General features: G+C 38.2%; 1 protein-coding gene across 4 annotated transcripts; it reads left to right on the forward strand.

Annotated features, from left to right (window-relative positions):
- The first annotated feature begins 521 nt into the window (after window positions 1-521).
- LOC307157283 (uncharacterized protein) lies at window positions 522-11347 on the forward strand. Of its 4 annotated transcripts, none has more exons than XR_013820912.1 (5): window positions 522-601; window positions 853-1005; window positions 1233-1375; window positions 9711-10882; window positions 11217-11347. XR_013820912.1 is itself a non-coding variant. In XM_079869161.1 (3 exons), the coding sequence occupies exons 2-3, from the start codon at window positions 1291-1293 to the stop codon at window positions 10754-10756; spliced, it is 1131 nt and encodes a 376-aa protein (XP_079725287.1). In that variant the 5' UTR covers window positions 570-1005; window positions 1233-1290; the 3' UTR covers window positions 10757-11011. The 4 variants fall into 4 exon arrangements, 1 of the variants encoding a protein (XP_079725287.1); XR_013820914.1 differs by having other exon boundaries at window positions 535-601; window positions 751-1005; XR_013820913.1 differs by lacking the exon at window positions 853-1005.

Below are 11347 nucleotides of genomic sequence, written 5' to 3' on the forward strand. Positions count from 1 at the left end.
GTTGCCAAAAAATAATATAAATGTTGTTCATGTGTGTAAAACAGTGAGAGATTTCCACCACACTCATCCACTATAAGGAAAATAAAGCAGACACACACAATCAATTTAATTAAAAATAAATTATTTTTGTTATGTAATTGTGCACAATTGCATTAATTTTGCACAATTGATAACGTTGATAACAATTGATAAAATGTTACCCAATGGTTGTTGCATTTTTTTTAGTCCGTGGCCCAGATTTTTTTTTTTTTAATTAGAGTTTTATCAAAAACAATAACGGTTTGTCAATCTTTAATTTACACACACACACAAAATGCATCAAGAAATAATTGGTTTGTTATTGAAAACAGTTGCCCACTCTTTGTAAATGTTTTCTGCTCTCAAACATTAGTGTTATTAGTGCCATTTACAGAATCTCACATAGTCGATGACTCGATGTAGTTTAGACTTTTTAAGTGGTAGTTATTAGTGATTAAGATTAATTTAAATGTGTATTTTACCAACGCCGCTTTTGTTTTCAGGACTTTTATTTTGGAGAGGAGATGTGACGTCATAAGGCCGCGCCGCGCCCCTGCATATGTTGTGATTCGGCTGAAGAAAGGTTTGTTTAAAGCATTTTAAAGTGTTAAAATGAATGCAAACTGGTGAATCAATTTAATATCTTTTACAGGTTATGTAAAATAGGTTAATTCATATTGAATGTAACATTAAAGTGAGTTATCTAACATTATTGAACGTTTTTTGTGCAAGTTAAGCAAATCCATACATGAGTAGCAGAAAAGGTGTGTCTCATTTCGCTCCCTACATCGTGAATTAATTTATCATAAACATGAATCCGCTACTTGCAAGTAGTGATGAGAGAAACGGAGCTTTTGAAACTCAAGGGTCAACTGAATCAATCAAAGCTACACAGAATGATTCACTGTGTCGACTCGCTCGAATCACCTCAAACACGGACGACTCCTGCTGGTCAAACAGTGTAAATACAACGAGAACAACAAACAAGTAATGACAAATTTTACTAACCAGCTGCAAATGTTTTAATCTATTAAATCTAATCTACAAAGATTTTTTTTATATATTATATTGTCTAAATATAAACCAACTGTGTAATTTGTGTTATTTAAAAAAAATGTAGTGCTAGTTTGGAGTGTTTTTTTTTTTCTTTCTTTTTTTTTCTAATCAGATCATATAAGTCCATTAACTCTCTGACTGACTGACTCTCTTACCAGAGAACTGAACTACTGAACAGAAAAACTCCTGGTGAAGCGACTGAGATCTATTATAAAGATGCCGTTTATTAAAGAGGAGAGTGAAGACTTCAAGATTGAAGAAACATTCAGTGTGAAACAAGAAGAAACTGAGGAACAAACAGGTCAGTTTCATTCTCAAAGCTGAACTCAGTCATTTGACCCTTATTAAAAAGTCCAGCTCTACAGAAATGAGTGATATCATTTTGAAGAGTGTCCTAATTAAAGTGGTTTTATTTGACACGGAGTGGGTCGCCTCATGTGGACAGACATGTTGAGATCACATGACCAGACAAATACTAATGCTATTTCATACTGAGAAGATCCGACTTCCATGTTGGACATTCGTTATTCCAACGCCAAACATTAAATTAGGCGAAATAATACATAAGTAGCCTAAAAACAATTATTTTGAGTAACATTCAACACAATATCTACCTATTTATCTCTGCGCCCAAGTAGCAGTGCTTCACCTGTGCTTCCCCCCCCAATATAGTCCCATGTCAATATCTGCCTAGGAAATCACCTAGTGTTAATCTGCATTGTTATTACTACTCGTTGTGAATACGCAGGCCACAAGAAGGAATTCATTTTTTTAATCACTTTTACTCAGGACATGCTAGCTGGCAACAAAGGATTCCATTCATTATGCTAAGCTAAGCTAGCGGTGGCACTTCCAAACTAAAACTATGTATACACTGAGACAAAAATGCGTTTGCCCCACTGATCTAGGCTATATAATGACTGGATAGCTCATGACGTTCTAAACTGCCACTAGGCAGTGAAGCCACCGGAAGTGTTCGAGCGGCCATCTTACGATTCCCTACCAGCAGAGGGCTCCAACGCCCGTTATACAGAGATTGGTCACTCCGACGGCACTTTTAAGATGACCCGCTGTGCAGTAAACAAGTGTAAAACGACGTTCACAAAAGGATGTAGAAAAACTGCCCACAGGTTGTAATTCAAGCCCTGTAAGTAGTAATTTATATGAAAAATTGTCGCTATGCCCGTGTTGTTTTCTCCGAGGCAAGAGTTGCTGCTTCTTCAAAAAACAACGATAAAACAGTCAACAGTAGCCTATAAGAAACCTCAGGGCAGCAATAATCACAATTAAGTGTCCAATAGCGACACCATTTGACAGCTTCAAAAGAGCTTCGTGCAGGCTCCGTTTACCGTTCCATTAACCCATACAATTTGTATTATGCATTTCCTGAACATGTACTTGCTAATCAAACACTTCATATGAACAAACTACTAATCTATAAAACACAATCGGTCTTCCGACCTTTTACTATTGTGTCAATTGATGTTGATATGCGCGAGGGAGAGAGAGAGAGCAAATATAGCGCTCGTGTTGTCTGAAGACGGTGAGAGTGCGCGCGCGGCCGGGTCTCTCTCTCTGCTTGTTCTTATGCGCCCTGTCCACTGATCTAAATAATTCGTTGTTACGACGACTTATTTGTTCCCTCGTTTTAATAAATCGTGGACACGTTGAACTAATTCCCTCCCTCATTTTGATTTAACGAATTACAACGTGGCCACAATATAGTAAAACGAGGGAACAAATGAACCTGCTGAGGTATTATTAATTCGTGGCCACGAAACAATATTCACCTGAATATTCACCAATTCACAAAAATATAGGTCTTTAGCATTCACTATTTAATTAATAGTATCAAACTGTTTTTCTTACCAGTGAAGATAGCTCTTCAGTGAAGGCCGACTAGTGTTCTCATACAGCTTTTTATTCCTTTTGCAAAGAAATTGCTGTTTTTTAATAAGCAGGAAAAATTTCCGACTTTAAACAAATACCCATTTAAATGCTTAGGATGTTTGCGTTGTGAGAATGTACAGGGAGATGTTAGATTTAAAAACTGTGTCTCGTTAGGCAATGTTTTTAAAGTCAAATCATAAAATTTCCTATTGATTCAATAGAACGCGTGAGCTCACTAGGGAATACCAATATGGCGGCGCGGTGGCTTCACTGTTAAAGACGTCATGAGCTATCCAGTCATTCTATATAGATCAGTGGTTTGCCCACCTATCTAAATGTAGGAAAGAAGGTGAATAAGCCCTATTTCAAAAAACGGTGGAGTGTTCCTTTAATCAAACAACAAAACTCAGAAATTGCTTGCTGCTTTTGACTGAACAACTTTAGTAACTTTAGTGTAGGCCTATATTTAATCCAAATAGTAAAGACAGTGCAGTACTGTTCAGTGATTTTTTGTCGACTAGAAAAATAAGCTGACCTTACAAGACAGAATAAGTTGCGCTGCATCTTAGTTTTGGAAATCAATTGAAATTAAATTGTTCAATCTGATGGTTTACTTTATATACAAGTCTTGACATTAACACACACCAACCTGCCAAATGCGGGTGGATTTCAGCAGTGACGTGTAACGCAGTCACTCCTATTTTACGGGTTGAATTTATATATAATATAGGCTATGCATTTTTTAATTGCAGTTGTTTGAAAGAAACTGTATTGCACTAATTACTACTACGATGCCAACCGTCTCAGAGGGTCGATTATAGGGGTTGGAATCTTTTGGTACCTCATGTAAGGCCCGATATATTGGTCCAACGTTTTTTTATTGAATGGTTGTTTTTTATTACCATTAATGAAACTTATGGCAACAGTTTATGAGGCAGCTGTCCCTTTAAGAATGAATGCACGGATTCGGTTACACAAGTCAAGTCAAGTATATATGTATATTGCTTTTCACAATACAGATTGTATCAAAGCAGCTTCACAGTATTAAATTAAAATAATACAACAAGGTTTGTTTCTTGATAAAATTAAATTAAATATTCCCAAAATATTGAGCAAGCCAAATGCAACAGTGGCAAGGAACCGAAAAACTCCATCAAGTGACCTAATGGTGACCTGAAACTCCATCAAGTGACCTAATGGAGAAAAAAAACCTTGGGAGAACCCAGGCTCAGTTGGGGGCCAGTTCTCCTCTGGCGTTTATGAACTAGAGGCCGGATTGTAGTTTGAACTGTAAGATTAAGAAAATTATATGAATGCCTGGCTGAAGAGATGCGTCTTTAATCTAGTTTTAAACTGGGAGAGCGAGTCCGAGCAACGAACAGTATCAGGAAGACTATTCCAGAGTTTTGGAGCTAAATGTGAAAATGCTCTCCCTCCTTTGGTGGATCTGGATATCCTAGGTATGACCAAAAGCCTCGAATTTAGTGATCTTAAAGAGCGCGATGGATTATAGGGCGATAGAAGATCCGTTAAATAAACTGGAGCTAAGCCGTTTAGGGCTTTATAAGTAAGTAGCAATACCTTGTAATTAATACGGAACTTTATAGGTAACCAATGTAGAGATGATAAAATCGGTGTTATATGATCATATTTTCTTGATCTAGTAAGAACTCTAGCGGCGGCATTTTGGACTAACTGTATCTTGTTTATTGAGGATGCAGGACAACCGGCTAATAAAGCATTACAGTAATCTAGTCTCGAGGTCATGAATGCATGAACTAACTTTTCTGCGTCAGAAACTGATAGCATGTTACGTAGCTTAGCAATGTTTCTAAGGTGGAAAAAGGCTGTTCTTGTATATGAAATATGATTTTCAAAAGACAGGTTGCAATCTAATATAACACCCAGGTCTTTTACTGATTGCCGAGTTCACGCGCGTGATCATAGGTAACTAAACCTATGCGTGTGAACTCGGCAATCGATTACTTTGGACTTCAACCGAAAAACAGGATGTAAACAGGTATTTGCGCTGGCTTAAATAACATCATTTTTATACATATCTTTCACATCTACTGCAGTCAGATCCACTCGTGTTCACTCAGAAGGAATCACTCACATTTTCTGTGCACTTGTAATGACACATCAAGGATGTTAAGAGGCTAAAAGCAGGTTTAGTACTTGCCCCATTGAAGTCAACAGGGTGCAAATTTTAAAAATAGAATAACTCGGTGTAGGCAACACCGATTTTTGTCGTTGTTCTCTGTATTGACAGCACTCCAAATGTACAAAAAAATGAGCTCAATGTTAAAATTGACCGGAGTTCTCCTTTAACAATGTAGATTGTTCCGAAGCAGCTTTACATTGATAATAGGAAATTAAAGTAAAGTGTTTTGGCTTTATAGTAGCTCTAGAATTGAGTTATTGTCCAGCTAAAGTTAGTTTGATTGATTCACTTCCGTCGAAACAATCATTAGTAATTAACTTAGCTAACACAACACCGTTTTAACAGAAAACTCTTAAGTTCTTTCTGCACAAACTTCAAAAACGTGAACCTGTGAGAACACCGATGGCGTGCACATGCGTATTACGAGTTCAGTCTACAGGCATGTGACCGTGAACACATGTGCGCAGGCGCACAGTTCCTCCCTACAAATCAACCCTCAACATACTACTTGTCTGGCCTTAAAATAAATAATACAGAATTTTTATCGCTTCCACGTAGCCACGCGAACCGGAATTATCCCGACAACGCTTTATCTGTAGAGAGGTGAGGGGAGGGAGACCTTCACAGGGAAGAGCCTAGTTGACATTTCAGGACTGCGCTGTTGTCGTGTCCAGGTGCAGGTCCTTCATCAGATCCGGATACAGCCTGGACCCTGCGGACTGCGGAGAGACTAATATTAGCGTAGATGCCATTCTTCTTATGATGTAACGAGTACATCAGGATTTATGGGAAGTATTCCCGGTTCCAGCTGACCTAATCTATGCAACCTAACATTGAATAATAAAAGTCTATAATGTGTTATGTGTATGCTAGGTCAAAGAGATGTGTTTTTAGTCTAGATTTGAACTGACAGAGTGTGTCTGCTTCCCGGACAATGGTAGGAAGACTGTTCCAAAGTTTTGGTGCTAAATAGGAAAAGGATCTACCGCCAGCAGGTCGATTTTGATATTCTAGGTATTATCAACTGGCCGGAATTTTGAGATCGCAATAGACGTGAAGGACTATAATGCGTTAAGAGCTCGCTCAAGTACTGCGGAGCTAAACCATTTAGTGCTTTGTTGAGTAATCAGCAATATTTTAAAGTTTATGCAATGTTTAATAGGGAGCCAATGCAGTGTTGACAGAACCGGGCTAATATGGTCATACTTCCTGGTTCTGGTAAGAACTCGAGCTGCTGCGTTTTGAACCAGCTGTAGTTTGTTTATTAAGCGTGCAGGGCAACCACCCAGTAGAGCATTACAATAATCTAGCCTTGAGGTCATGAACGCATGAACTAACTGTTCTGCATTTGTCAATGAGAGCATATGGCGTAATTTAGATATATTTTTAAGATGGAAAAATGTAATTTTACAGATACTAGACACGTGACTTTCAAATGAAAGATTGGTCTCAAAGAGCACACCCAGGTTCCTAACCGACGACGAAGACTTAACAGAGCAGCCATCAAGTGTTAGACAGTATTCTAGGTTATTACGTGAGGAAGTTTTTTGTCCAATAATTAGAATCTCTGTTTTTTCAGAATTGAGTAGTAGCAAATAGTCTAGTCATCATTACTAGTCATCCAATTTTTATATCACCTATACATTCCGTTAATTTTGTGAATTGGTAAGTTTCGTCAGGGCGTGAAGAAATATAGAGCTGAGTGTCATCAGCATAACAGTGAAAACTAATGCCATGCTTCCTAATGATATCTCCTAATGGTAGCATGTACAGGGTGAACAGCAGCGGTCCTAGTACTGAGCCTTGTGGTACGCCATACTGAACTTGTGATCGATGAGACATCTCTTCATTTACTGCTACAAACTGATAACGGTCAGATAAGTATGATTTAAACCATGCTAATGCAATTCCACTAATGCCAACATAATTTTCGAGTCTATTTAAAAGAATGTTGTGGTCAATGGTGTCAAATGCAGCACTAAGATCGAGTAACACTAATAGAGAGATACAACCACGATTGGATGATAAGAGCAAATCATTTGTGACTCTAATGAGAGCGGTCTCTGTACTATGGTATGGTCTAAATCCTGACTGAAAATCGTCGCAGATATCATTTCTTTCTAAAAAGGAACATAATTGTGAGGATACGGCCTTTTCTAGTATCTTTGACAGAAAAGGTAGATTCGAGATCACCCTGTAATTGACTAATTCTGTACGATCAAGTTGCGCTTTTTTAACAAGCGGTTTAATCATAGCCAGCTTAAAAGTTTTTGGTACGTATCCTAATGTAATGCTCCTGGTGAAATAGAATGAGAATCATACCTGCATTACTTTTATTTCGTGTAATTTACAACGTAACGGCGTTGCATGCTCGTAGTTTCTTTTGCACTTGATCAGTGAGGCGTGCAATTGAGTGTGCGCTACAAGAACAGGATAACGGCTGACAGGACAAGAAAGTCCGTTTTTCTGAGGTGAAAAACTTTATTTCAGCGTACACTTATGTCACTGCCTGGTAGTTCCTGTTGTGCTGGGTTTTCTGAAGTAGTCATGATTCGCCTCTCATAACATAACATGCTCTAAACATGCACGCAGAGTGGAATAGGAGGAGCGGGGGCGCGGGGAGCAAGGATCACAGCGCAAATTTGAACTATATCGATATATGCGATATGGTCTAATTCCATATCGCATTTCAAAAATATATCGATATATTTTTTATATCGATATATATCGCCCAGCCCTACCTGCATTATAAGTGTGTCACTGAAATATAGTTCTACCTCACCGCTCAGCTGTAGCCTGACATGCACTTTCCGTGAGCTGTAATTGAAAACCCGGAGTGGACCATGAGCGAAGTGATTACAGAGTGCTTAGAGTGGAGAGAGGAACGTGCTTTTGCTCCACTCCAGGCTTTGATCACATCCCCCTCAGCAGGGTGAATACACCTCGTCTTTCCTTAATTTAAGACCTATTCAAACTAAAATTAAGATATTTATTACACTATTTGAGAAATGAAAGCCTATTTACGGCCTTAAAGTCTTAAATTCACTTTTCATAATTTTAAGGACAGACTGGAACCCTGCAATTGATGGAAATCCGTCATAGACTTGCTGCAATTAAGAGAAATCCGTCGTAGCGACGGAGAACTTTAATCCCTGAGAGCAAATTAATGTGCCTGACATCGTACTTGCGAGTTCACACACCTCTTTAACATTCATTTTAGTGATCTCCGACTGGCTGAGTCGAACATCATTTGTGTCAACATGAATAATGATCTTAGAGAATTTACGATTAGCATTAGCCAGCCTTTTTAAATTTGCTTTGATGTCAGGTGCTCTGGCTCCCAGCAAACATGTGACTATGGTGGCTGGTGTCTCTATTTTCACATTCCGTGTAATAGAATGGCCAATAACTAGGGCACAATCAACAGGATTCACAGTGGGTGTTTCACTGAGAGGGGAGAATCTATTTGAAGTTGTAATCATAACGGAAGAGCGGTGTTTTGACCTGCGACTACAGCGTCTCACCGTCACCCAGTTGCCCTGCTGCACGGGCTCTATTTCAGCCGGAGTTCATGTGTAGAGCCCCTGGTGATACTTTGAGCAAAGTTTCATGTTGTATCAAGCCTCCTTAGTGTTTTAAAAATAGTGATTTTTGATGCTATCATAAAAGTGCCCAATTCACAAGGCATTTTATCCTCAAATAAAAATATGGTCAAACTTAAAAGTGGCGTTTCCATTCTAATTATTATTTTTAAATGAAAGTTTGCCTCGGGTAGATTAACAAAAAGACCCTAGGTTACATTTTGGCGAGAGTTACCCTTTAAATCTGCAGTTTTGATATTTACCCATTTATAAAGGCAATATTTTTAGGGATAATTGTTAAAGGGATAGATAAATTCTGTCAGTTATTACTCAACCTCATGTCGATCCAAACCTGTAAGATCTTCATCTTTGACACCATTTTTATTAACACTTTGAAGGTCTAGAAAGGCAGGAAATAAATCGTTAAAATAGTCCATTTGACTAGTGTTTCAACCTTAATTTTATGAAGCGACGAGAATAATTTTTGTGTGCCACAAAAAAATAAATAACGATTTTATTCAACAAGTTCTTCTCTTCCGTATCAGTCTCCGACGTGTGTTCAAGAGAGCACCATGTACAATACGTGTGTTGATGATGCGTTCTGATATATGACCTGGAAATGCAGGGCTGTGTTTTCAAGCAGAGGAAGATGCATGCGAGGTAACGCATGTGTCGTGGTGCTCTCGTGAATGCGCGTCGGAGACTGATATGGAAGAGAAGAAATTGTAGAATAAAGTCGTTATTTTGTTTTATTGACGCACAAACAGTATTCTCGTGAACACATAAAATCCAAACATGATGGAAAAAGATTTTGAAATTTGCCCTAAAGAAAGCAAAGAGTAACAAATATTGAGATTACAGGTAACACCTCTTTCAGTAGCCTAGTGGGTTTAGGATTTAGGATACATGTTTTTGGTTTTGATGCCTTAAATGTGTTAATGTCTTGATGTCTGTTGTTTTGTGGCATTAAACTCTGGTTAACTTGTATTTGTCTCTTTTAGATCTGACGGCATTTAAATTGGAGGGTCAAGAACTAAATGAAATGGAAGAGAAAGATCAGTATGGGAAACATCATGATTTCATAAATGGAGAAAACTCTTTTAGTTGCTCACAGACTGAAAAGATTTCCTCACAAAAAGTCCCTCAAAAGACTGGAAAGAGTTTCACTGAAAAACAACACAAAGTCCACATGAAAATTCATACTGGAGCAAAGCCATTCAAATGTAATCAGTGTGGAAAGAGTTTCACCAAAATAAACGGCCGTAACAGACATGTAAAAATTCACACTGGAGAGAAGCCTTACACCTGCCAACTGTGTGAAAAGAGCTTTACAGAAAAGGGACATCTTACAGTCCACATGAAAATTCACACTGGAGAGAAGCCTCACACCTGCCAACAGTGTGGAATGACCTTTGATGAAAAAGGACACCTTAGGACCCACATGAGTACTCACATTGGAGGGAAGCCTTTTGCCTGCAAATTGTGTGGAAAGGGCTTCACTGATAAAGGAAACATTAAAGTCCACATGAGAATTCACACTGGAGAAAAGGCGTTCATCTGCCAACAGTGTGGAAAGAGCTTCACTCAAAAAGAACATCTTAAAGGCCACATGAGAATTCACACTGGAGAGAAGCCTTTTAACTGCAAATTGTGTGGAAAGAGCTTCACTGATAAAGGAAACCTTAAAAAACACATGAGAATTCACACTGGAGAGAAGGCTTACACCTGCCAACAGTGTGGAAAGAGTTTCACTCAAAAAGGACATCTTAAAGGCCACATGAGAGTTCACACTGGAGGGAAGACTTTCTACTGTCAAGAGTGTGGAAAGAGTTTCACTCAAAAAGGAAACCTTAAAGTCCACATGAGAATTCACAACGGAGAGAGGCTTTTCACATGTGATCAGTGTGGAAAGAGCTTCACAACAGAAGTAAACCTTGAGTATCACATGAACATTCACACCGGAGAAAAGCCGTTCACATGTGATCAGTGTGGAAAGAGCTTCAAACATAAAGGAACCCTTAACTACCACTTGAGAATTCACTCATGAAATGTTGAAAAATTTTCAGTCTAAACTGACACCTAAAAGGACACTTGAATCCTTTGGGGTTGAATAACACGCCAGAGCATTCTGCTGGACTTTTTCACATAGCAGCAAAATCGACTTAAAGGAGAAGTTCACTTTTAAAATGAAAATTCTGTCATCATATACTCACCCTCATGTTGTTTCAAACCTGTATGAATTTCTTTCTTCTGCTGAACAGAAAAGAAGATATTTAGAAGATTATCAGTAACCAGACAGTTTTTGGGTCCCAATGACTTCCATAGTAGGAAAAAATATATACTATGGAAGTCAATGGGACCCAAAAACTGTCTGGTTACTGATACTCTTCTAAATATCTTCTTTTCTGTTCAGCAGAAGAAAGAAATTCATACAGGTTTGAAACAACATGAGGGGTGAGTATATGATGACAGAATTTTCATTTTAAAAGTGAACTTCTCCTTTAAAGTACTCTGGCATTTATGGTCATACAGATAAAAGCAATACTTCATGCGAAACTGTAAAGGGTCTTTTTTTATGTGTTCACCAACAATCAAAACAAAACATTGTGCTTTTGTAAAATAAACAAAACTGAGTGTG

This window comes from Squalius cephalus (genome assembly GCF_949319135.1).
Source record: "Squalius cephalus genome assembly, chromosome: 4".
Classification (NCBI taxonomy): domain Eukaryota; kingdom Metazoa; phylum Chordata; class Actinopteri; order Cypriniformes; family Leuciscidae; genus Squalius; species Squalius cephalus.

Bases quoted from the DNA above. Each gene is read 5' to 3' on its own strand.
- LOC307157283 (XM_079869161.1), top strand. From the start codon at position 1,291: ATGCCGTTTATTAAAGAGGAGAGTGAAGACTTCAAGATTGAAGAAACA. The intron at 1,376-9,710 runs GTCAGTTTCATT...TGTCTCTTTTAG, and splicing joins AGAAACTGAGGAACAAACAG to ATCTGACGGCATTTAAATTG.